General features: G+C 27.9%; 4 protein-coding genes across 11 annotated transcripts; 1 reads left to right on the top strand and 3 right to left on the bottom strand.

Annotated features, from left to right (window-relative positions):
• Positions 1 to 10,866, bottom strand: Oseg1 (intraflagellar transport protein Oseg1). Of its 3 annotated transcripts, none has more exons than XM_076618995.1 (18): positions 10,630 to 10,866; positions 8,692 to 10,555; positions 8,406 to 8,602; positions 7,868 to 7,977; positions 7,667 to 7,787; positions 7,147 to 7,357; positions 6,847 to 6,920; positions 5,370 to 5,640; positions 5,048 to 5,209; positions 4,615 to 4,912; positions 3,938 to 4,308; positions 3,403 to 3,795; positions 2,330 to 2,744; positions 1,954 to 2,180; positions 1,420 to 1,801; positions 700 to 866; positions 313 to 474; positions 1 to 92 (listed from the first exon to the last, which is right to left on the bottom strand). In XM_076618995.1, the coding sequence occupies exons 3-18, from the start codon at positions 8,456 to 8,458 to the stop codon at positions 6 to 8; spliced, it is 3,504 nt and encodes a 1,167-aa protein (XP_076475110.1). In that variant the 5' UTR covers positions 8,459 to 8,602; positions 8,692 to 10,555; positions 10,630 to 10,866; the 3' UTR covers positions 1 to 5. The 3 variants fall into 3 exon arrangements, with proteins under 3 accessions (XP_076475110.1, XP_033195620.1, XP_076475111.1); XM_033339729.2 differs by having other exon boundaries at positions 10,287 to 10,555; XM_076618996.1 differs by having other exon boundaries at positions 10,336 to 10,555.
• Positions 10,867 to 11,033: 167 nt separating this feature from the next.
• On the top strand, positions 11,034 to 14,527 carry LOC117159699 (transport and golgi organization 4). Its single transcript, XM_033339795.2, has 11 exons — positions 11,034 to 11,172; positions 11,388 to 11,665; positions 11,843 to 11,949; positions 12,015 to 12,139; positions 12,226 to 12,506; positions 12,665 to 12,814; positions 12,911 to 13,105; positions 13,197 to 13,315; positions 13,401 to 13,580; positions 13,666 to 13,819; positions 13,930 to 14,527. Exons 2-11 carry the CDS (start codon positions 11,663 to 11,665, stop codon positions 13,987 to 13,989), a joined length of 1,374 nt encoding a protein of 457 aa, XP_033195686.1. The 5' UTR covers positions 11,034 to 11,172; positions 11,388 to 11,662; the 3' UTR covers positions 13,990 to 14,527.
• A 1,505-nt stretch (positions 14,528 to 16,032) lies between these two features.
• Positions 16,033 to 21,134, bottom strand: GAA1 (glycosylphosphatidylinositol anchor attachment 1). The gene is made up of 10 exons (XM_033339750.2): positions 20,890 to 21,134; positions 19,652 to 19,869; positions 19,338 to 19,494; positions 18,829 to 19,037; positions 18,154 to 18,371; positions 17,612 to 17,799; positions 17,332 to 17,459; positions 16,953 to 17,146; positions 16,713 to 16,883; positions 16,033 to 16,450 (listed from the first exon to the last, which is right to left on the bottom strand). The coding sequence occupies exons 1-10, from the start codon at positions 21,029 to 21,031 to the stop codon at positions 16,183 to 16,185; spliced, it is 1,893 nt and encodes a 630-aa protein (XP_033195641.1). The 5' UTR covers positions 21,032 to 21,134; the 3' UTR covers positions 16,033 to 16,182.
• Positions 21,135 to 22,222: 1,088 nt separating this feature from the next.
• Positions 22,223 to 25,460, bottom strand: PICK1 (protein interacting with PRKCA 1). 6 transcript variants are annotated; one of them, XM_076618607.1, is made up of 6 exons: positions 25,215 to 25,460; positions 24,729 to 25,032; positions 24,544 to 24,652; positions 23,664 to 23,982; positions 23,398 to 23,593; positions 22,224 to 23,238 (listed from the first exon to the last, which is right to left on the bottom strand). In XM_076618607.1, exons 3-6 carry the CDS (start codon positions 24,648 to 24,650, stop codon positions 22,541 to 22,543), a joined length of 1,320 nt encoding a protein of 439 aa, XP_076474722.1. In that variant the 5' UTR covers positions 24,651 to 24,652; positions 24,729 to 25,032; positions 25,215 to 25,460; the 3' UTR covers positions 22,224 to 22,540. The 6 variants fall into 6 exon arrangements, with proteins under 6 accessions (XP_033195685.1, XP_076474722.1, XP_033195683.1 ...); XM_033339792.2 differs by having other exon boundaries at positions 24,544 to 24,600; XM_076618608.1 differs by having other exon boundaries at positions 24,544 to 24,600; positions 24,986 to 25,032.
• Between the last annotated feature and the right edge of the window lie 2,023 nt (positions 25,461 to 27,483).

Here is a 27,483-nt window from a genome sequence, read left to right as displayed (position 1 = left end):
AAGCACTAATTGGAAATTTTATTTACTGTTCTGCAAAATGGACAATATCCATGTCTTAATAAAGCCAGTTCATAGTCATCCGAATGAAATAACTAAAAAGAATGATAAGCAATTATTACATTTCTTTTAAGTCTATATATCTTATATTTACTATATGATACCTTAATCTAAAATGTTCCGCAGTATTACAAATTTTTATTATTTATTCTTATTTGACTATAAAAACATGTATAACTTAATTTATATAAATTTACCATGTATACATACATAACATAAATATAATAAATATACATAACGTTAAATTTCACATACCTTTAAACAAGATTTACAAAATGTAATTTGTAAATCAGGTAAGAGATTTTTAAAATACTTTGTTTTAAATGGTTTTGGCCATTTAATAATTAATACTGTACATGGATCCATACTTTTTAAGACATTTCTTCCCACGATTATAGTAGAAGAACTAGATTTTTCCTAAAATAAGTAATTAACTAAATTAAATTCATTTTACTTATATTTTATAATTATATCTTACAATTATATTTTTTTTATATATTTATATAATTATAACATTTTTAAATATGTTATTAAATGTCAAAAATATTATTCATCACCGTATTATTGACTTTAATTTTATTAATTGCCCCTTAAGTTGTAGAATTATATATTAATTACTGTTACATATGCATTTGAAAATACCTCGTATTTCATTAATCGTGCTGTAAAAAGATCAATTTCAGAGGTGACAGAAAATTGATTTGTAGTTGTAATATCATCGGATGATGATAATGAGTCATTTATTAATTTTTCTGCTTCTTCATCAGAAATATTTTCTTCTAGTTCAAATTCGACCAATGGTAAAATTTCTGCAATTTTTGTATATATATACACACATATTACAATCTTTTTATAGCTTCAATAATTACTGTAAATAGTGTAAAAATATTGTGAACCAAGTCTTTTCTTGGTTGTCAAGTCGAAATGAAGAAATATATTATTATATTAACTACTGTAATTATTATAATACTGCTAATATAATATATACAATATGGTACAATATAACATGTCACTATTTTTAATATGTTTTAAACATTTTCTGATAAAAAAGACAATCAAAGAAGCAAATACTATATAATAGTTAATATGCTTAAAATATAAAAATCACAATTTTTATATTTAAGATTTATATATTTTTGATGAATTATAATTTTGTACTGACTACATATTTTTTATAAACATTAAATGAAGTATATTTATAAAAATGTATATTTGGTTTGAAAATGTTTGCAAATGTTATATTTTCTTTAAATATATTGATTTTAATAGTAAATTTATTGTAATGAAACATTGTTTCGTTGATTCTTGTACTTTGAAAGCAAAGCTAAAAGATGATTAAAATTTCTTAAAAGTAGTACTTACCAAACATTACGAAAGAATACTGAAATTTTAGACCACATTGCACACATTGTCCCTGATTATTTGATGGCAACAGGGGATTAAAGGTCGAACATTTATAGCAAAGAGGTAAAAGTTCTTCAGGATCTCTATAAGAAGATGCTCGAGCATTTAAATTTGAAATTTCTAATTGGCTAAGTTGATTTACTGGAATTTTTGTTTTTCGTAATTTCTCAAGTAATTGCATAGTTAGTTTATTAGCATCAAGCAAAGAAGCTTGTTTTAGCAATGTGTATATTATGGTGAATCTTGAAACTCCTTCTATTTGAATATTTTCTGTTTTAGTTAGAAGAAATCGCGCAATATTAAAAAGAGCTTCTGGCATTAATGATGTAAATGGTTCTTCCTAAAAAAAAAAAAAATAATTACCTAGTTATATGTATTTAGTATTTTAATGTAATATCAGTGATTTTTGACACACACCCACACACACATTATGAATTTTTAATATTAATTACAGTTATTAATGTATTGTAAAGTAATACATAAATTACTTACTACATATTTATGTACTTCGTGATATGCATAATAGATTTCAGCCTTTTCATAATATTGAAGAAACATTGTTTGTAATTCATGCACAGTTTTATTAAGATTTAAGCTGATTTGAGAAAGAAGCCAATAAAAGTAAGATGCATCGCGAAATCTTTTTTCAGTAACTGCATTTCTAGCCAACATTATTAAAACCATCACAGATTCGTCTGATTGCCCAGCTATTTGAAATGCTGCAGAATTTAATGAATGTTTTAATATACCATCAATTTTATTATTATTTCGCACAAAAAATCGTCAATTATTTTCTTTTTAAATTTCAAGTTTTCTTTGTATATTCCAATTACATTTTATTCAAATAAAGAAATTTGAGTAAAATTACCCTTTTGTGCTTCAGAAAAATGTCCAGTTTCTGCCAACCATCTAGCATATGGTCCATATATTCTAGCTTTCAGTTTGGGATTTCTCTCAGCTAATTCAAATGCTTCTGGCCAAGCTTGAGCTTCTACTAAAACATCCGCTACATCAGGATCATCTCCTAAGCGATTAAAAATTTCTGCTGCACCATGAGTTGCACCCAGCTTTTTTAATTTTTTAGCAATTACAGTTAAATTATCTCTATCTGCTTTATCAAGTTGTCTGCCAACTTTAATTAACATGTCAATCCAGCCATACTCTGCGATTATATTTATGGCGCGATCAACATCTCCAGCTGAAAGAAACATTTCTGCCGCAGCACGAGGTTCTCCAAGACTTTTAGCCCATTCTGCTCGTTTACGAAGTAAAATTGTACGATCCTGGAACAAAATTTTTATTCTTATTATTTCTGATTTTAATATAAATGTCATTGTAACATATATAGCATCTTGTAACGTATTATCACAAAGCATTACATACTGTAATGTAATGTCATATCTGTAATAAAATTTGTACCTGTGCGCATACCTTTTTTGTCATTTATGTATAGTTTGTTACTATATTTTGCATTATATTAAAATAAAAATATGAATTTATTGAAAAATCCAAACATAAAATATTTATCTTTGTAAACAATATACATATATATGTAATATCGTGAATGCTTAGGCTGTAGATGTCGCTGCTGGGTACGGCCGCTTTTCTTCTCATTTTTGATATCGTGAAAGAAAAATCGGACTCCGATCGCCTGAATTCGAACCCGGGTTCGTAACCTAAGGCGCTAACCACTGCGCTGTCATCATCCGACACTAGTTAGTGCCGAGTGGTGGTATTTGCTATCGAGTGCCGCCACAGGCCTTTTTTCCACGATACTACATATATCATTTTTAATCCTTAATGATTAAGATACACGCTAAAGCATGTGCATAAATTTTTTATAAAATTAGACAATGATCATGAAATTACATGGTAATAATGACATAGAATACCCTGTATAAAACTAATATGAAAATTTAAATAAATGATTTCTTCACTAACCTGATTATTTCCACTAACAATAAATTCTTGTGCAATATCAAACATACGTAGATCAGAGTACATAGTTAATGCATATTGTTGTAAACCAGCTTTTTGGAAAAGTTTTGCAGCATCTTTCAGTTTTCCCATAGCAGCTGCAGCAGTAGCCATGCATGCTTCTCTTCCCCATTCTCCAGATTTAAGTTTTTCTTCCACTTCAGATAAAACTTCTATATATTTTAAATTTTTTATTCTAGCAAAGGAAGAGTATGCAATATTTAATTCCAAATTTTCTAAAGCAGCTGTTCCTAAAGCAAACCAGTCAGAATCTGCTACTCCAAGACATGCCATGTTGTAAGCATTAGAAAAAAGACCAATATCAATATATTGATACATAAACAATGATAAGGGTACCTATATACAGACAATAATATTTTAGTTATCATCATAAATTATCATAATCATAAATTATGTTATATTACACTTAGCATTTTATGACTTAAACTTCATTACTTAATAACATATTTGTTGTATATATACCAAAGCACAAATTTACCTCTAATGTGACAATAGAAGAACCATTTAAACAATACACTTTTGATTCATTGTGACCCATGACAAGTCCCGAAAATTTTTGTCTATATTCCGCAAAATCGCCTACTTTAATTGCTAAATATTCTCCACTAGAGAAACACATTATATCTTCAAAACTATTATTAAATGTCACACTATTTACATTTTGAAATTCTTGCAGTTTTTCCTCTGTATATAAATCAAATACAGAAAGGACTCCATGATCACTAACAACAGCAATTTTTTCCTTTAATGAACTGATATCGAGGCATCTTACAGAACCCTCAACTTTTATTATATATGCTGGGAAAGGATTATCTAAATATATTTTCACTATATAGCCAGTATTTAAACCTAAAAAACATGAAAATATGAGTTCATTATATATTTTATTTTTATTTTGTTAATCAAAAGTAATAAACAAATCATTAATGCTAAATATTAATATAAAAAAAAAATAACTAAATTGTCATTAACACATGACTAAGTTTATGCAAACTAGCTGATTCTCAATAAATTAATAATTTCAATAGAACTATATAATTAATATTATTATAATCATATTAAGTATAATTAATTCATTTTTTGTTAAATTTTCATTTTTCCTTATCTCTTACAAAGATATTTTATTTAAATTTGCACAAATTTTGTAATACGAACCTACATTAAGGCACTCTTGTCCAATTGGTCCACCAACAACTTTTATATAAGTTATAAGTCCATCAAGTATCCATTCTCTTTCTATTGTACCATTGAAAGATAGACTTTGTAATTGTCTTTCTGTACATAAAATTAAGTTGTTCGTAGTGACAACAAGTAAATTACAATTTAATGTTTGATTTAATTTTTCATATATTCGATAATGCATTCCATCATTGGAATTTGATGGTTCATAAATTATTACACGTTCCGATAATTGAACTGCTAATCTGTTTCTATACACAGCAATACGATATATCTAAAAATAAAATAAGACATTTTATATAATGTATCTTATTTATCAGTATTTTTAGTACACTATTTCAATTTAAAAATTAAAGAACGAATTTGTATCTAAAATTATATTTATTATCAAGATATTTCGTATACTTACCAAATCTTTGCACTTAATGCGAACTTTTTGATTAGTAATTAAATTTTGTATTATTACATCAGTCATATTTTCTCTATATGCATATCTATCTCCATATAATCCATGTATAACATCCCAAGATAACTGCAAATATGTTATTGTACCATCTTGACAACCTAATGCCTAAACAAAAAGACACGTAGCTCCTTTGTAAGTACTTCTACAGCATATTAATTATAAATATTGAAGTAAATATTAAAATAAATTATACAATTATAAGTTTAAAGAAATAAGAATTATAAAATTAAAGACTGAATAAAAAATGAAAAATTTTTATTCATACAACATGTGTAGAATTTGGATGTACAGCACAACTCCAAACCCAGGAGGAAAATGTACCACCAATGTTAATCAATTGTATCCCATCATATGTCATTAATAAACACTGTCTATTACTTCCAGAAATTAAAATATATTGATCTCCTGCAAAGTTACACATTTTAAGTGGCATAAAATTGAGTTGTCTATCTTTCCCCAATGATTTTCCTGAAATTGAATAAAACGATAGGGTTCCATTCCATTCTGCAATACAGAGAACCTCTGCTAAATCTTCCCTATGGATAATAAAAGAACTCATTACTAAAATTTGTTATTTGCTAATCCTTTACAGAAAATCTATGAAATATTTAATACATGACGTCAACACTTTGACTGCCACCTTAGTCATATATAACCAGCCACAGTTTCTCCTGTGACGCCACGGTGGTCATTGGTGACCAAAGTGCTTTAACTTCTTACAATTGTAAAAATTGAGTGAAAATTGACAGTTACGGCATTATGAATATAACCGATAAATAGAAGATACTTTGAAATAAAAAGTTCCCCATTGAACAATTAAACATTTTTATTAGAACATCAATAAAAAAAAAAATGAGAATAAATCTTGCATCTAACAGTGCACTGTGTTAAAACACTTTAAACATAAATGTGGCTCATCAATACAATTTGGACAATAGGTGGTCACCTTTTTGGTCCGATTCTTAGCAATTTTTGATCCTAACTGTTTAACATTTTTTTTATAGCACTCTCTGCAAAATATTCATGCCAGGTACGCTTGCTCTTCTTTCTTCTGCATTTCGTGTCACGATGTTTGTCGAATAAGTATATTTGATGGCTCTGGTGAATGACATAGTGTAAGGTGCATTGCGAGTGCCATTCTAAAATCTGATACCTTGATTTTCGTTTTTGTTGCTTGTTTATAGAATATCATCGCGTTTGAAATTGATGTATTTAACAATAACTCTAAAGCCAACTTTATATACTACTTGAGGGTTCTTCTATGTGATGTAGAATATGCTATCATTTAATCTGATAAATCTACAGCACATTTTTCTCTGTTGTAATCTACTACTGCCATTGGTTTATCACAAACATAATCTTTTTTGAAATCATAAAAATAATCATAATACTGTTTACTAATATCTTCTACACGTTTCAACAATATATTCTGGACATTTTGCTTACGACGAAATAACGAATGCGAATGGTTTGTTGAAATAAACGAAGGCTTGTTATAATATGTCGCTATCAACTGTTACCAAGGCGCTACGGTGGTCACCTGTGATCACCAATAAGATAAACGGTCCATTCGGGAAGAATGTTGTCTTACATCATCAATTTATTATTATTTTGCCATTATATGCTTTGAATAATAAAAATACTCCCGTTGCGCCCTGAGCGAAACATGTGATTTCAGCGTGGCAGTCAAAGTGTTAATATATATACAAGTAGTTATTATGTAAAGTAATTATTCTTTTTACCATTGACGATTCCACAACAAGCTCCAAATAGGTATTCCATTTTGTCTATCAATTCGTGTTTGCTCTTCACCATTCTAAAATATTAAAATAAATTCAATACAATTTACATGAAGTTAAACTTTTTAAATGTTTTCAATCGTGAGCGTTCTAAACAAATATATACAATAAATAATAAATAAATAGTTAAACAGTATTTAAATAATAGAATAACATTTAATACACTTTTATATTAACAATATGATATATATAAAACTATTTACATTGTGTAATGGACATAGATTTTAAACAAAGAAAACAAACTTTATTTCTAATAGAGACATAGCCAGATGCCAAGCCAATTGCTAAATATTGACCATCATTTGTCCAAGCACAACAATTTACTCTTCCTCTTGATTTATGCTTTACAACTGCTTTCTGTTCTGGAGACCAGAGTGCTATGTCTGACAAAGAACAACTTAAAAGTTGATGTGATACTGGATTGAACTGCATAGCTTGAACAGCTTCATTATGTCTGAAATATAGTATTGTAAACATACACGACATTAATGTATGTACTATATATAACTATCATTATAAAATTTTAAGACTATTTTACTTTTCATAATATTTTCTATAAAGATATGTATTTATACTTAAGATTTCTAACAAACTCATATCTTTTCATTTATAGATTTTATTAGTTAGTAATTTATTCAAACACATTAAATCTCTATCTCATAAACTGTAGTATTGTATTAAAGTGAAAGATTTGGTTATAATACATTATCAAAAATATTATTTCTATCTTAATTGTGCTATTTATAAAACAGAGATAACTTACGAATATTTAAGTATGCCTTCTAATCTTGATGTCCAGATAATAACACTTTTATCAGCACTACCTGATGCAAATTTTTTGCCATCTCTTGCATAACATACACAATAAACTATATCTTTATGCCCTATAAAGTATAAACAGAAATATAACTTATATTTTATCAAATTAACTCTTTTATTTGGATTCATAAGCTTCATTACATACCTTTTAATGGTTGAATTAAAGTACCTTCATTAGTTTCATAAACAAGAACTTGTTGTCCAGCAGCAATAACTAACTGAGTTCCATCTGGATTAAAACATAGATCATATATACTGAAAATAAAATTGCAAAAATATTTTAGTAACTATTGCTGTGAATAATATAAAATCATCCTTATGTCACATAAAACATTTATATCACAAAGTTGGAAATAAGTAAATTATAAAGGACATAAAATTAATCTTACGTAATTATTAACATTAGTAAAAAGATTTTAGTTTCTATGAAGAAAAAAATCATTAATTTAAAAATGTATATATTATACAACATTAAATAACATTCAAAACATAATAAATTATAAAAATATAATTATTAATATAATTTTTAAAAATATGTAAAATCTTGGATTTATTTAAAATATTAATTAAAGCATTAACGTAAAAATGTAATTACTCCTTATTTTTTACTATTTGAAACAAACTTAAATTATTCCATAGTTATAATCATATATATTGCCAAAGATATATATTTCTATACTTACCATTGTTCAGATTTATCTTGGACTTTATCAACCCAAGTAGGAGAAGCTTGCATTGTTTATTGTTCTATATACACACACATACACACAAAAAGTTTTGTTTTACACTTAATTTTACGGAATCATTTCTATGATTTTTGTACAACAGTTTGTTTTCATGGTTTCCATGGAAACAGTTAAGATGGCGGCATTTATGTATACTAATAAAACAAATTCACTTTTAAATTACACAAACAGTAATACTAAGAAATAATTAAAATTGGCATTATATAATTTGTATGAATATTACTCTATGTTTCCAGTGTATTGTTACATTTCTTATACTAATTCATTTTTTAGTTAAACTTTACTTTAGGAGAAAAAATTATTGACTGCCTTTTTTGCAGTTTTGTAATTTTCGACGTATAGAACCCGAAAATACAAGTTTTAAGATGAGAATGACGAATCCAATGGTTTAAAAGTTAAAACTATATGAAACTGAGTATTTTTAGGATATGTGACGACCACATAAACAAGTTTTGACACTTGCTAGGGAAAATCATCCAAAAATTGAGTTGCGCTCAGTCATGAAAGATCAACGTGGACGATCAACAAAGTTTGTGTTCTTGCGAGATAGACAAAGATGAGTAGAGTATCTCTGTCTTCGTCTGAGCATGCCACGCATGCGCAGAACGAGAATCTTGTCTTTTCTGTTGATTTTTCACAACTAGTCACATCTCAATTTTTTAACTGTTTTCTCTAGACTTCGATATATAAGTGTTGAGACCTACTTATATGTTCGTGAGGTATATTACACATTACTTTGCTACTTTTACTACGCATATTGCTTCTATCTATAATCTGATTGGTCTACACAGATGAGCATTCAAATACTCTAGATTTCCATTTATCTTATTCAAAACTATAATGTCTTCAGATCGCTTCTATCAACGATACCATTAAATCAATTCTGTTGTGATGATAAAAACGTAGCCAAAAAAATTCGTATAAGCGATCGGCAAATTCATCGTCATGGAAACAACCTCTCCCTTATCCAGTGTTTTACCGATCGCTAATTGGATTCTTCAATGCTATCATTACTAGCTGTAGTTAAATTCGTCAAAAGTTAGTTTGTACTAACATAACCGACCGTAAAATAAATATTAAATACTAATCATTTTCGAATTTAAACCTAATACAAATAAAACTCAATTTCATTTATCTACAAATTTCGTGCTTTGATTGGTTGTTTTATATATGTATCCCTCTGCAGCTAACCTGGCATAACTTTCAAAACTGTTTGTGTGGATTTCATTACCAGTAATTACAATTTCCTTTATTATTAAAATGAATGTTGTTGCCTCACGATTTTGCACTAATATCATCCTATAATGATATATAATATGTTAATATCCCATAATATGTTTGTTTGGATGTCTACCATACCCAAAACCCAATGATTTTCAACTCTCAACTGCCATAATTATATCTTCTCTTTCCGAATTTTGCTTCGTCAATCAGTTAAATAATATGAAAATAACAATATTTAAATGGAAGTAATACAAAGAAATAGGTTATACAGAAATATGGAAATAAAGAATACTTATAGAAAAAATTGCAACTACTAAAAAACAAATTTTTCAAAAGGTAAGAGAAAACTTATACATGTAGTCTAAATCTATGAAAAAGAGTGTCTATAGAATGAAAGTATTTGTAAAGAAACGTTTATGCCAGATAGATAATACCAAGACAGATAGATATATCAGTGACACCATTTTCTATATTAATGTCTACTTAGAAAGGGAAATTGTTCTTAAATTCTGTACTATCTACTTTTCTTACTATTCTTATCGCTATGTAGAACATTTTTTTGAAAACGCAAAATTTTTCAACTTTGGCACTTACAGTGTTTTCTATAAACACTTTTCAAATATCGAACTGTTACATAAGGTACCAGAACAGTAATCGGAGACCCAAATTCCGGAATTCCCCATAATTTCGGTTTCTTTGCCTGTATGTTTGAAAAGTTATCCACTGTTATCTCCCGACAGCAGCGAAACCACGCGGCAATTGTTATGGTTGACAGTAGCGCACAATCATTGCCTAAGGTGGGGTCGCATAGTTCATGCGCGGTATTCTCATATGAGAAATCTCGCACAAAGCAGTACATTAATCTAAATAAAATAAAATAATTTTTTAAATAATTTGAATAATGCGTTAAAATTAGGCAAATAAGTTAAAAACTTACTTAATTGCTTTATTTAAAGGAAGGCGAACTTCATCAAAAAATGAATTAATCCTGCATACTGTCTACATTTCCCACGACTGACAGAACATCGAAATCGACTAATTCCGTGCTCTGCTCCTTCATATAACTTCATCGGCTTTCGATGAACACCGCAGTTCTTATTTATTTGTAAGAGCCTGTGCTCACGGGCTCAGGCAATAGCCGCTTCCTTTGAAGCGGGTAATTTAGCTAAATTCAATTTTTTTAAAGAAATATAATCGTACAACAAAGTGAACAAAAAAAAAAGGAAAGGAATAAAAAATAAAATGAAAAGAAGCTGAAAAAGAAACGATAAAAAAGAAAATAAAACGAAAAAGAACGTAGCTGTAAAAGAAAGCACAAGTGTATACTTCGAACTGCGATCATATAAACAGTTCTCCACACTCATATACTGGAGCCTAGAAAAAACCATTCGACGATTAAATCGTGAAAAATCAACATGAAACTTCCTGTGATGGGAATAAGACTCTTAATGACCGGAAAACGTTTTTCAAGTGTTCTCAAGTAAGGCGCTTCAATTAATTTTTTAGGTTTTGTCATGCAGCGCAACCTTATGTCTGTACTTGCAAGCTGAACTGCAACTGAACTTTATTATCTAATCTACATTTTTTTTAACAACATTTTTCTACATCACAATGTAAAATAGTATATGTTTACTTCAAATAGATTGCAAAATATTATATGTGAAATATAGTTTAGTTCATATTCTTTATTTTCAGTGGTAAGGACGACGAAGATGGCATTAAATGCAAAACTTTAACAAATCGATCTCAGCGCTATAACTAACGGCCGATTTGTGAAGCACATCTCCCAACATTAAAAGCCGTACCTTCACTATGAAAGTTTCCAGGCTGTATATGCAATCGTGCTTTCGGTATACATACATAATAGACCCTATACTTTATGCTATAGGGTATACTTGTTTACATGACTGTGAATTACAGTATTTACTTTTAAGTTTATATTAATTCAAGCAATATTTACATTCATAAAAATGGTAAGCACTATACTTTTTATAAAATAGCTGTTAATCACATTTTTAGACTGCGTAATTATCAAACCGAAAAAAGAAATTTTCCCCTTAAGTAATGTTACGGGTAAAAAAAAAAACAATTATAGTACATAATGATTTTTAAATAAGAAATTGCTAAATTATATACATTTTCCTGTATAGGATGTACAAAGGCATTCTGTACATACCCTTGTATTTCGATCTTTAAAGAGAACACATGATATGTTTTTATTAAATCAAGGTACTTTACCACCTGTAGATCCTAACTTGTAAGTATATTTTGTATTTATAATATAAACGAACATTATAAAATGATAAAAATAATGTTTTATAGACAAAAAATAAAAAAATCTGTAAAAGCAAAAGACTCTTATGGTCCTGTATTGGCACGTGTCAAAACTAACAATATAATGAAAATACAAAATGAAAATGAAAATACAGATCCTCCTCCACCAGGCGGTATTTATAAATATATATGTATTTCTTATATCATAATAATATTTATATATGTTATTGATTTAATAACAATGATATTGTTGAATCAGATGAATCTTTTGGAGGAAATAATAATGTTGCAGTTGTTCCTTATAATCCTATACAAAACAACAATATGGTAGTAACAACGCAAACGAATTCAGGAGGAAATTCAGTTAATATGTCATTGATCATACCACAGAAGAAGACACCATCTATGGCAAAACCTAAGTGGCATGCACCATGGAAATTATATAGGGTTATTAGTGGTCATCTTGGTTGGGTAAGGTGTTGTGCTGTTGAACCAGGAAATGAATGGTTTGCAACAGGATCTGCAGATAGAGTGATTAAAGTAAGATTATTGTTTCGTTTAATATTTGTATTAAATTATATAATATATTGCAATGTCATTTTATACAGTTTTATAAACTGATTTTGATCATAAATTTTGTAGATCTTAGTAGCCCTTATTTTAATTATATTATTACATAATACTTTTAAAAATTTCAGATATGGGATCTTGCAACTGGTAAATTGAAAGTTTCTTTGACTGGTCACATAAGCAGTGTTCGTGGACTTGCATTTTCTCAAAGACACCCATATTTATTTTCTTGTGGAGAAGATCGGCAAGTGAAGTGTTGGGATCTTGAGTACAACAAGGTTACAACATAGTTTTAATTATATATACTATTACTTTATGTACTCAATAATTAATATTCAGTAGTTCATATTTTACAATTTCTACTGTTTTTATAGGTTATAAGACATTATCATGGACATTTATCAGCTGTATATTCCATGGCATTACATCCTAGTATTGATGTATTAGTAACTGCAGGTAGAGATTCTACTGCAAGAGTATGGGATATGCGAACCAAAGCAAATGTACATACACTTGTTGGTCACACTAACACAGTTGCTAGTGTAATTTGTCAAACAGCTGAACCACAGGTATCAAAACCAAACAATTCATCAAATAATTTGATATATATATTTAAAAAAATATTTAACTATATATATTTTTATTTCTTTCTTTTACTAGATTGTCACTGGGAGTCACGATTGCACTATACGATTATGGGATTTAGCTGCTGGAAAATCTAGAGCTACTTTAACAAATCACAAGAAAAGTATAAGAGCTGTGACTTTTCATCCATCACTGTATGTATACTGTATTTCTTTAGATTGTTTAGATTGTTTTTCTTTAGATTGTAAATTCCTTCATCTAATTTATATTGTTCATTAGATATATGTTCGCATCAGCATCTCCAGATAATATTAAGCAATGGAAATGTCCAGAAGGAAAATTCATTCAGAATTTATCTGGTCATAATGCAATAGTTAATTGTTTAGCTGTTAATGCTGATGGCGTATTAGTTTCTGGAGCAGATAATGGTACTATGCATCTTTGGGACTGGAGAACAGGGTAAATATAATATTTCATATAAAGATTGTATTTTTTCAACTGATGTTCAGCATTATTTACGATATCTATACGTATATATTTCAAGGTATAATTTCCAACGTTTACAAGCACCCGTTCAACCGGGCTCAATGGATAGTGAAGCTGGAGTATTTAGTATTACATTTGACATGTCTGGTACTCGCATGATTACAACAGAAGCAGATAAAACAATCAAAGTATATAAAGAAGATGATACTGCTGTAAGAAAGCTATCTTTTAAATGTTAATTATGTCAATAATTTCGATAAAAAGACGTAATTATTTTATTATTTTATTATTGTTATATTATTTTTATTATTATTATTTTTAGACTGAAGAGACGCATCCTGTAAATTGGAGACCAGATATAATAAAGCGGAGAAAATATTAAGCAAACCTTAAACCCATCATAGCCTCAACTGTCACTATTCACACTATTACAGTTAGCACTGATACATTTAACACTGATTCGACTAACATTGTATGAAGCTTCCAGGAAAGAGCTGTGTCCAAAAGGAAAAGAATTCCAACGTTTCGTTAGCATTGCAGTTGACTCTATCAAGATGTTGCTAATACTAATGTGCTTCTGAAAAAACGCTCCTACATCTAGGTTTGAATGTTCCGGTAAGATGATCAGCATAATAACATTTTTAATTGGTCAGCTGATCAATAAAAGAACAACCAGAACTAAAGATAGACAAGAAACTAAAGAAACATAAAAAAATGTTTTGTATAATATATATTATTAATTTTAAGTTTCTCGTAAATTATAATTTGTAACAAGAATCAGATTGGCAGAATATATTGGTGTTTTATAATTCTTTATCCAAGTTGAATTCTTCTTTAAGAAAGTTTCCTACTTTCACATGTATTGGTTTTATAAATGCTTCCATGCGTCAATAAATATTCGAAATATCTTTTTCTGCTGACTTTCTTTAGCTTTTTCTTCTACAACCTTTTTTTTTTGTACGTGGAGAAATCCTCATGGACACTCCGCTGTTCTAATAATCGCGTAACAGCAGAGTAGTGTCGGACTCCTACCGACCAAAACTCCACGATAACCATCCTGCGCGTATGACAGGAGTACTCCAGGAACCTCTTATGAATTAACTTCTGTTGCACCCCCTTCCCGCGTCCTCTTGTTCGAGCCAGTCCTAATAATTCCTGATTATTGAATTTGGCGTTAGGGGGCGCCATTGTCCCTAGCGCTATCACCCCTTCTAGTCGTGGTCCGTTGGGACGGCGATGGAGCGGCTCTAGGTCGCCTGACTGCCATCCTCCTCCATCGTCTTATCCTACAAGGGTGAAAGTTTTTCTCTCCCTTTCTGCTCGCTCCTTCGCGAGCATAACTCGCTTGCAGAAGAGGCGGACGGCCTTGTATTCCTGTGACCCTCTCAACATCGCTTCTACAATCGCTGAGGGGGTCAATCTTTCTCCTATGGCGTGCCGCAGAATGTAACGAGGCAGCTTCCACGCCGAACAAAACATCAGCGTGTGCTGCGCTGCGTCCCTGCCCTCTCCGCAGTGGTGACAAATGTCTGTCGTCTCCCGTCCGATTTTTCTTAGGTACTCGCCGAATACGCCGTGTCCAGTGAGCGCCTGGGTCATCCTGTATGTGAGCGGGAGGCCGCAGCGGCATCTCCATGTCTCCCTGATGTTCACCTCCCTTGTTGATCAGCTCGGATCGCCACTGGTCCCACGCGTCCTCCTCGGAGATTCCAAGTCTTCTTCTATAACCTGACCCTCACCCATCTCAATTCCGTATCATTTCTGCGAACTTCGCCCGTAACATATGTAAATAAAGGCATTTTTATAAATATATTTGTGGTAACTATATTAAGATGTTATCTTCTGTTATAAGCTCCATTTTTTCGAGGCATCACATGCAATACATTTTGATAATCTTTGATAGATTATCAAATTAGTAATTATGGCGTCAAAGTAACGTGTGTGTGGAACCTAAAAATGCCCAGTTTTAATTGTTGCACCAATAGATTCTACACTTTAGAACTTATATTTTCTATCTTTGTATTTTACATGTTGAAAATTACAAGATTGCGAAAAACGTCAATAATTGTTTGTTCCCTATAGTAAAGTTTTTATTTAAGTAAGCCCATTTTTTATTTGATATTTATTTTCATTATGCAATAATTTAATTAAAATATTTTATAATCACATAAAAAGTTGAATACATTATACAAATTAAATTTATACAGTATTCAAAATCGAAAATAAGCTTCAGATTTTTATTTAAACTTTTGTGTAATTATACATTTATTATCATTACAGTGAAAATAATACAAATGTGGAAATCTAGAATCTCAAAAATTCAACTTCTTTCTAAATATTATAAATAAGTATTCTATACAATGTATAGTAGGCAGTGACTGTCTATTGCGTCTTAATTAAGAAGAATAAATAATAATATAAATAGTTTTTCATATTGATGAAATGTGATACTAACAAATTTTTTTTATTATACAGTATACAGTATTTCATAAAATCCTTAGATAATAATAATAATAATAAGTTCTCATAATTATAATTTTTATTATAAAAAGAACTATTTACACATATTAGGAATTCATACTATATTAAAACATAAAATGTTCCAAAATATAAACCAAATAGGAAACATTGTGGAAACTGTTACATTATATAACCAATTCCCATAAATCATTGAATCCATGATACTAAAAACAAATGCTTGTTTTGTAGCACGATATCCTCGAAATAAAATTGAGGGGAGGGAATCAGAAAAAAAATATATGTATGTGTAAGACATTATGAATAAACTTGCAATCATAAATGGATGTAGAAAAACCCACATAAAAGAAAGCATTTTGCGCGATCTGCAACATAATTTTATTATAAATTGTAATAATTCTAAATAATATTCCAGTCCTTTAAAAATGTTTTTATGATATAAAAGAATAAGAAATAATAATTTGTAATTAATAATTTTTTGTATTTAGGAAAAAGTTTGTAAATTAATAAGTTATGTGAACTATAATATTTCAAATACTTTAATATAAATCAAATTGGACAATACGTTTTATTTTATATTTTGAAAAATATGATCTAAAAAGAATTTAATGTTTAAAATGTACTTACTTGGTGAGATTTTGTTTTGGTGTTATTGGTAGAACAAATACAAAAGGTACATAAATTACAGCAATAAGAAGTGCCAAAGAAAAATTATGCATTGCTATGCACATTAATACAGTACCCAACTCTACTAGTGCAATCACACAAACTAAAGCTGCATTTTTATACTTCATTTGCCTAGAAGTAACAATAATTAATTTAAGTATACCTTATTATGGCATCAGTTAATGAATTAACATGAGTTACCTTCTAGAATAAAATGGCCATATTAATGTTAAGATAGTTATTGCAACAAAACCGAAATATATAGAGTCTTCTGTATGAGAATTTACTTTTTTACCAAAATAAGTAAGTGGGAATGGGGATGTTGCAATTACAACACCACAAATATGGCTCCATAATATTTCTGACATAATAATGCCAATGTCAAATCCATCATCCTATAAAAAAAGTATATGTTATAAGTATATAATACTTGTTATAATTGCAGAAAATATATCAATTTATGGCTTAAACAAATATTCTATATTTATCTATATTCTATAAAATATTAAATTTTCAGCTTATTTATTAGTTAAAGTTATTTATTAGTTAAACATGTAAAAAGAAAGTTAAAAAAACAAACCTTTGACTGTTTAATAACTGTGTTTTTCTTATCTTCTACAGAAGTGGATACTTGAAGCCTTTGCCAAATAGAAAATGCTTTTACAAATATCCCAGCAATAATTAAGACTAAAGATCTTATATAAAGTCCTAAAATATTTTTTCAATGATAATTATTTATATTTCATTACTAAATATATAAAGACTAACTCTGTATATAATTATATATTGCAATGGATTTTTTATTTTCTAAGCTTGTAAATTTTTTAATAACGAAAAATAAAACATTAGTTTTCACTCACCAATAGAAATATAAGTATCTGTTGATGGAAGCAGATAAAAAAAATAAGATTGGTGAAAACGTTCTAATAAATTATTTAACGATCGTACTATACTTTCTACAATACGACCAATTTGGTAAAAATTTCCATTAGAATTTTGTTGACCAGGCTTTTCAAAACCTTCCAAAGTAATCGCTTCAATACCGAACCTATAATAATATTAATTAAAGGAAAATTATTAAATGATGAGAAAACCATAATAATTAAAATACAATAATCCTTATTGAAAAGTAAAATAATCAGTATTTCTCACAAGAGAATTTGTAAATCTGACCAACCAAATAAGACATAAAACAGGATGGTTTTTGTTTATACATTAATTAATACTATGCATATTAACATCATTAATTTCAGTAATGTTATTTTAATCTGTTATTACAAACGTTTTGAAATATGCTAGATAGAAAAAAATACTTTTAGATTTGTAAATAGAATCATATATATGTATTAGGAATAACAAACTAACAATAAATCTTTCATGATTTTTTATAGTTATTAAATACCTATGGAAAAGTCCATGATTTCCTGTTGGAATTCCAGTAGCTTGACTTGTAATCATCATCAGAAGTGTATTGAAATGATACCACCAATAGTTAAACTTATTTTTATATTTAACATCAAAACGTCTTTGAAATGATTGTCGAATTCCTTCCTTGGCTATCATATTTTGTGCCAAATTAAAAAGATCTAAATTGGGTAATCGACCATTTAATCCTTCTACCTAGACAAAAAGGAAACTTTATATGATTCTAGACAAAATGATATTTTTACAAATTTCCTTTAAATTATCTACAATTTAAGAATAATAATATTTGTCAAATAAATAATAATTACTGCATAAATTGAAACATTTTGGATATATTCAAGTATTATAAACATCCATTCATTTTTTCATTTCATTTCTTTCAATACAGCTGAAATAAAAATTTTAATTTTGTTTAACAAACAGATGAATGAGAGACGATAAATTTATTCAATGAAATTGACTCTTAATCTTTTTTTTGCTTTAAAATAAAATACAACATAAATTATTTAAATATTTTTGTACATAAATTTACACATGTTCAAATCTTACAGAATAGAAAAGGATTATTAGGTAATTAAAATTAAATAAAAATATATAATAATAATTCTACTCTAGAATTTTAGTTAATTAAAATTTAATAAAACAAACATACTTTAACATCAATAGATGTAATCTTCATTGAATGTAATTCCAAATTAATAGCAGTTTGAATGGAGCCAGCACGACCAGGAAGATCTCCAGATACAAGTATACCTTCGTTACCACTAGTAACTCCATGATATGCATCCAACCACGCTTGTATTCCTAATTGTTCATGTTCTGTTATTAGGAATACAATATCCTTTGCCCAGTATTTCTGTTCTATAAATCAAGTTTTTAATACATTATTAATAAAATAAAAGTATATAACTAAATAAATACAAGTAATTATATTATATAAGAAATAAGCATAATCCTTATATAGAATTACATTTTTATCTTTACACATATTGATTTTAAAACTTCTATTTATTTTCATGTTCTTGTATGATATTTATATACTTCAAAACTGTTATCCAAGCCTATTTGTACATAATACAAAGACACTTCTCATTTTATTATAAGATAATACTATCAGAATTATTAAAAAACAATTTAATTATATTTTTTGTAAATACTTACTTCTACAAAATTTAGCAAATGCGAGAAGAAGAGCAATAGAAGGTGCAGTATCCAAATAAATACTATTAATTGGTCTAAAAGGGACGCTAACTACAATTGCTTCTGTACTAGCTGCTCTTGGAGCTCTCATAATCCCATATATATTTTGGCCTGTAAACTATAAATGTACCAATCTTTATATCTTTACGAAATACCTTTTATATCTTTCAAAATTTTGTCTTTCTTTGATGATAGTATAACTCACTTAATAATTAATTTAAAGAAATATCTGAGAAACTACCTAATAAAAATAAATGATACGTTTTTTCATTTACCTGTTGCTCTTGAAAAGGATATACTAATGTGAAATTATGTGTAAAAACATCCAAATGAAGCTGATTTAATTTTGCAGCTAACCAAGCATATGGCATTACATCGGGATATCGTTTCATTTCATGGATTAAGTGTATATAATACTGTTTTGCTGTTTGCGCCAAGTTACTTTCTTTCGTAACCAATCCTGGCAATAAAGCATTTTCAGAGAAATAGGTATCTACATGTTTAAAAAATACACATATTTAGGACATTTATATATTAATATTATATATATATATATATATGTTAGATTGATATTATGTATAGTATTCAAAAATATTGAATAATGTATGGATGATGCAATAAATACTATTACTACTTTGTATTGGAAGAATTAATTTACATATAATATAGTTCATTAAAATAAATAGTTCTATCTACCAGAAAAAAACAAAAATAACAGTTTGTTTAAAGTCAGACCTTTATTTTACTTCTTTATATAATATATTCCATATTTTTAACTTTTTTTTATTTGAATGCAAAAATCTTCAGGTAAAAACAAAAAATATTAAAAAAAATGTTCTATTTACATTTATATTATATATAACTCTTAGATATATTCTATAATTTATAATATGTTGAAATGCTGAAATATAATCTCAGTTCTATATTGCATATTTTTGTAAGTAAATTGCAGATTTTTATGTACATTCATATTCTTTACAATATAATTAAAAAGATAGACTCTCAATAGAGAATTGTTTTATCTATTAAGTATTATAGAAAACATGATACTTTGGGTATTTATATATTTTTTTATTTTATGTGTATTCTGTGCAATCTTGTATTTTCAAATTTCCTATAAATATATAAAAATCTGCAGTCCACTTACAACTTTAACAGATGACATAAAATACTGAATATCTTCATAATTATTTTATAAATTCATATTAATAAGACATATTTTTTCTTATTTTAATCAGTATTATACAATCAGTATTATACACCTTAAAAATATTTGATCCATTATACAAAACACATTGTATAAATAATATTATAAAATATATGTATGATGTCATTCTGATAATAAACTAAAATAATCTATATATAAATCCTATTTTATTTATGTAGCAAATATAGATAATAAAAATAATTGATATTTATAATATTAATTACTTATGTTAATATTTTCTATTAGATTATCTTTATAACATAACCTAATTTTTTGTTGATTTAGATAATACAATTTCATACTTACTATCGTTGAATATGGGCAAAGCAAGAAGTAATATCCAAACAATACCGCTAATGTATAAGAAGAAACAAAGTGGTCGTTCTCGTTTCAATAAAAATTTTATTATTTTTCCAGATCCTGCCGTAGGATCCGTTAATAACCCCATTGTCAGTTCTACCTAGTTCTATTCATTTATGCTGTATTCGAGAGAATCTCTGGCTGCATATATCCATGTTAAACTTAATTACTATCTTACTAGTTACTTGATAAACTTTATCATATTATAGTTATGCTATTAAAAATATATATGTATATATATACAATATCTTAGATATAATTAGTTTTATTTAGTTTTAATTAGAATGAGTATTTTGAAATTAATACTTAAATTCGTACATTTGTTTAAAAAATTTTAATTGATTTTTTAATAATTTAATATACATTACTAATCTATATTGCAGAAAAAATGTAAAGTTATGATACTTAACGTTTCAAAAATATAAATTTAACTTCTTTTTAACAAATCTTTTTAAAATGAAATTTTTACTAAAGAAATCAATGAGTTTTCTATTTTAATATTATGATATGTAGTATCAGTATTACTATGTAATAGCATCATAGTAAAATTAAATACAAACATTAATGACGAAAAACATTAAAAAATTACATAATAGATATGAATAAATGCATAAATAAATAAAGTAAATGTTTAATAAGCATATTAGTTTAACTTAAGTTATAATACATAAAATAATTATTTGTGATTTACTTAATCCTTACTTTTTAATGAAACAGATATATACTAATCTGAGATTTTTTAAATAAACAATTATTACATTTAGAAAATAGTTAAAAAAATATGTAAATATATTGCAGAAAGATTTAATATTATTTTATGTTTGTGATAATATTTTGTATTCGAATAAATATAAACATAAATAGTTTTTAAAAATTATTCTGAGCATTTCATAATATTGTCGAAATGTGTAGATATGTTTCATGATTATAGTTTCGTGGTATTTACAGATATTAGTACAAAAGATTGTACAGAATCTTATTGTTTAAAATCAATTAATACTGCAATATATATATGTAATAATGATAGATATACATTATATATTGCAATTTTTATACTTTTGCATAAGTATTGTTATAGAAAATTTTTTTCATATTAAACTATTTCAGTAAGTGTTTGTATAATTTAATTTGATCATACTTAAATAATAAATATTAAAAATTTTTAAAATATTTATAATTTTTACAAAAATAATATTCATTTGACATAGAATATACATTTATTATAATAGTTTAGAATGTAACAAATACATTTTTATACCTTACAATGAATACTTATGTATGAAGACAATTTTAATTAAATTTAAATATTTTTAAAATAGTAAAAGAAACAAAAAAAGAAAAAAAATATATAATACAATATATATATATTTCTTTTATACAGATTTGTTAGAATTATATGGTTCTTTTTAAATAATAATCTTTGGTTTCGTTTTTTTGTATTATGAAAAAGAATGAAACTAGGGCAGAATTCCATTAAAAGTAGTAAAAGTATGTTACACTAGAAAAGGCTCACTGTATATATAATATCATTCATATTTAAATATTAATAAAATATCGTAATAGTTCATAAAATTCTTTGAAAGCAAGAAGCACATTGCTACATATTGTTAGATTCTGATGTTATTAGTGGAAAGTTTTGTGTATCTATAAGTAAATCTTCATTTATATTTGCTTTTTCTTCAGGTTCAAATTCATCTACATCCTCTCCATCAGTTATTACTTGAGGACCAGTAGATTTATATTGGAATGCAGAATGTGATAAATCAACTTCAACAGGAAATAACATTGCAGAGGATAATAAATCTCGTGTATTAGTATAATATTTTGCTAAACCAGCTGCAAATTTTTGCAATTGCCATACGACATCTTGAACATGTTTATTGTCTAATAATTCGAGTTTTACAAGTACATCTGATCTAAGTTTACCAAATTTTGCACGAGCTTCTTGTCGACATCTTAAGATTAGACGATATTCATAATTGCCTGTTTCCACTCGATAAAAAGGTTCTTGTATTGATGCGTAACTTTGTTCCTCATCATCCATTTCTTTTATTTTCAGACAATAAGAAAGATATTCAAATTTTGCATCAGCATATTTGCTTATGGTTAATCGAGTATCTGGAATAGCTTTGTGAAGATATGTGCCTAAATCATTTAATATAGGTTTCAAATTTTTTAAAATCGTTATTCCATATTTTTCCATTTGTCTATGTTGTTCACCAAATTGTCTGAAAGCTTCACTAGCTCGTGGTTGTGGTTCTCTTACTCCTATTGCAGCAAAGGCATCACCAAATACTAAAATATGCAATATAATGATACTTAAAATATTAAAGCAAAATATTATTGTAATATTTGTATATATATATAATCTCAAAATTGAATAATTTTTGACACAGTTAAATTTAAAAATGAGTTTTGGAATTTGATAATTTATTTAAAAATGTATAACAATACCTTTGTATATTTGTATTAAATCAAAAAAACTATGTAAAGTAGCATTAGCATGGGAAACTAAACCTCTATACAAATTTTCTGTGCGCTGCAATGCCATTAATCGTTGTACGAGTGCATCGTTACAAAGAATGGCACGTGATAATCCAAGTGCATCTGCTGTTGCACTTCCCATTCCTTCAATTAATCTATGTTTTACCTAAAATTAATTTAAGGATTAAAATAATGTAACCATTTATAATAAATATATAAGTTTGGACAATAAATACCTTTTTCAAAGCTATATCAAGAGTACGACCTTGTTTAGGATCGGCATGTAATTTATTATAATTAATACTGACTTGAGAATCACAAGATTGTATCATTTTTGCAACTTCTACTTTTGTCTTTCCTTTAACTGATACTCCATTTACTGCTACAAGTTCATCTCCTGATTGTAAAGTACCATCTATAGCAGCAGGTGAATAGTCAAAAATTTGTACAATATACAAGCAGGGGCATAATGGTGCTCCGCCTCCAATACTTATGCCAATAAGATTACTGCTATCTTTTTGTATTACAATATTTCCAGAAGTTATGGTCATACCCCTGTATAAATTAATGTAACAAAAGAATACATCAATATATTGTTTCACATAAAATCCTTGTATAATACTTATTTGATACAATTTACTTCCATACTCATATTCTTAGCATGAAATAAGTTATAAACATATTTATTATAATAACAATAATAATAATAAATTAATAATACTTCTTATATAAATGCATATAAATATATAAAGTATGCTGTACATTAACATAAAACTATCTATTATATTATTGTTTATAATATATTTTAACAGCTAACAATGTGCATAAATAGATACAAAATAATTTTAAAAGCTTAGAGGTATGACATTTCATAAAATAAAGCTTAATATATAGATAAGGAAGAATAAAACAATTTAAATACAAATCTGTATCAAATAACTAGTCAAAAAAAATCCTTACCTGAATGTTCTGATAATAATTAAATGTTTAGAAATATTAAACTAAAAAATACTGAATTATATTATTAATTTTTATGAAACACTATAAACAAATTAAGTACCAATTAATACATTAAAATATAACTTTAGCATTAAACACATTATTATCAAAACTTACGTATTATTGGGTAGATGATGAAGAGACTGATCTTGACTGACCAGTTCTACATCTGGTCTACGTTCCATAATGATTAAAAGAAACAGAAAATATACAGTTTGTAACATCTCTTAAATATATTATAGAAAATGTTAGTAAAAGAAATTTAAATGAAAGATAAGATAGTGGAACATAAAAATGCATACATGCGATCTTCCATTGTAGTAAATTGATGCAATTGCACATTAGCTGATGGCACGGTGGTTAATGGAACAAAACATTCTTTAGATTCATCGACAATATTTGTTACAGTTATATTACTTGTAGATAGTACTGTTTGATCCACTAGACTATTCCACCGTACCGTGGCATACAAACATGCAGTTTACAAGAAAAAGGAAGCATATTTAAATTGAAATGTAACACATATCAATAAGTAAATAATCAATTGTATGAAACCAACATCTTATCTTCTTCGAAGAAGAAATCATCATAATCCATGCTTGCAATCTGTAATGTTAATAAAGATTAAGTTAGTGTTCAACACTTTGATTTCTTAGATGTAACGTTACTTATAATCAAATAAAATATTTTAGTGATATACATTAAAATCCTTGTATTTTTAATTTAATTTGTGATAAACTGTAGCAGAATAAACGCGTAACATTAAAAACAAATACTAATTCTAATACCTTTATGAACTATTTATATTAAAGAAACAAGTCAATATGACACATATAAACTTTACTTCTCAGTTCCAAGGAATAAATATAATCGATTCTTTGTTACTGTATGTTACATCGTTGTCATATACATATATGTAGAGATGTGCATACAGATTCAAATAATTGAAAACAAATTAAATTAATTTTCATAACCGATACTTTTTTTATAGATATATAACTTTCTACGAAATTTTTCTTTTGTAAATAATTACTTTAGAAACATTTATTGAAAACATAAACATAAAAGTAAGTACATTTTACTACTGGTTACTTTACGCGTGATTTTATTGGTACTGATAAATTTTCTAGTAATTATAAGCAAGATCGTATAAACAGATCTCGACACTTGCTAGAGAAAACTGTCCGAAAATTGAGTCGTGAGAAATCAACATGGAAGACAATGAAGTTCTAGTTCTTTAAAGATAGAAACGAACAGAGTGTCTCTGCTCGGTGTTTCGTTATGTGAATCACGAGACCCGATTATATGATCTTGATCCCCGTTACAAGGTTCCCTTTTTGGGAATGACCATTCACGATCACGTAATTGGATCTCAACACTCATATACAAAAAAAAGCACCGAAGCGACTCAATTTTCAGATGGTTTTCCTTAGCAAGCGTCGAGAATCGAGCATGTTATGTGAGGTACAGGTGATACAATACATAATACTACCTTGATCGACGTAACAATGAATTCCACTTTCAAAAACGTTTGCACTGATAAATAAATGTATGTGTTTTCCTTACTACATTTTGCATGCAAATTTTATTAATTCTCTAAAAATCTATATATTTTAATAAGTAGTTAGGAAAATATAATTTTTAGTACAAAACTTCCAGCCTACATGCGTCACTTTTTATATTTTAACATTTTAACAAGTATGTACATCGTTTCGCATATATTATTAAGGGTTATTTTAATGAATTCTTGATATCACATGACGCTACGTCCTTTATGTTACTTCTTTTGTTTGTCTGTGCCACGAGTTGTATAGGGCGCGACGCAAATAAGTATTCAGATAACCAAATCTGTTTTAGCAGATTCTGTTGGAAACCTGTTACCAGTTTTTGTGTACGAGAAGTCTGCAGACTTGACACAGGATCTATTATATTCGGTTATGTTAGTAAATTGTCAGCAAAAATATAACAGAACCTGTTGCAGCAGATTAGTGGTAGAAATCAAGCAGTTTCTCAAATTCAACCATTTATACATTTTTAATACAAGCGCATGTTTTTTCTTATTCTTTTTATTATTATTTAATTTGTACTTTACAATTTGTCCAGCTGGACATTCGGTAAATTTTTCTAGTTTAATTGCTCAATAACATGTAGATGGCTACCCCCAGCGGGATACCATCTTCGAGTTTGACTATTTTATTTCTTTAGTGAGATCAGTGGGGTGTTTTCTTTTTAGTCTTCTTTCTATGAGAGTTTTGCTCGCTTCAGCAGCAGTTGGTTTGGATGTGTTGCCATTCTTTCCTTGTATTTTTTTGCGTACCTGCCGATTTCTTCTTTGACCGTTGGTATTTTTAAGTCTTTGTGTATATCCTCGTTTCTAGCACACCATGAGGTGTTGACTATTGTTCTCAGTATCTTCGTGGATGCTATTAAGACCGGTAATAAAACTTGAACGGAAAAATACATACACGCTAAACTAATGTGTATTTTCGACCAATCGCGGGGAGACGCAATCGCGAACAGAGACGTCAACGAGAGTCGTAAATTCCCGTTACGATTATAGTAATCGACACCACGAGTTGATCGATCCCCTGATTTCGGTTAAGACAATAGGGGTGATTCAGTTAGTATAACACTATGATTCACAGAATTATAAATTATATATTTCCAACACTTAAGTTACGCTGTTGAGTATAAATCGTAGATAACAACTTGTCGCACGAAGATAAGATAGATATACAAACACTAGAGCAAGGCTCTTATAATTGAATTTAATATGTTAGTGGACGTAGCACTAGAGGATGCTGAATAGAGGAAATGAATGTTCGATATTCCCGAGAACCGACTTAGATAGTTGATGTGAATTATACTCCTCTAGCGTTGTGTTTAGATTTAGACGTTAGGCGTTAGATTTTTGTACTTAGTTGTTGACTTTTCTAGCGGTGTAGAAGAAGTGAAGTACAGTGACGATGCTGTGTCGAAGGAAAGCTAGCGATGGGTGTGTCTAGCGCACGGGACCATCGGATTTGTTCATGACATTTTTGGTCAGGAAAGTGAGGG

Source organism: Bombus vancouverensis, chromosome 5 (assembly GCF_051014615.1).
Source record: "Bombus vancouverensis nearcticus chromosome 5, iyBomVanc1_principal, whole genome shotgun sequence".
Taxonomy (NCBI): Eukaryota; Metazoa; Arthropoda; class Insecta; order Hymenoptera; family Apidae; genus Bombus; species Bombus vancouverensis.
Note: the sequence above shows the minus strand (reverse complement) of the source record. Positions and strands in the feature narration are given on the sequence as shown.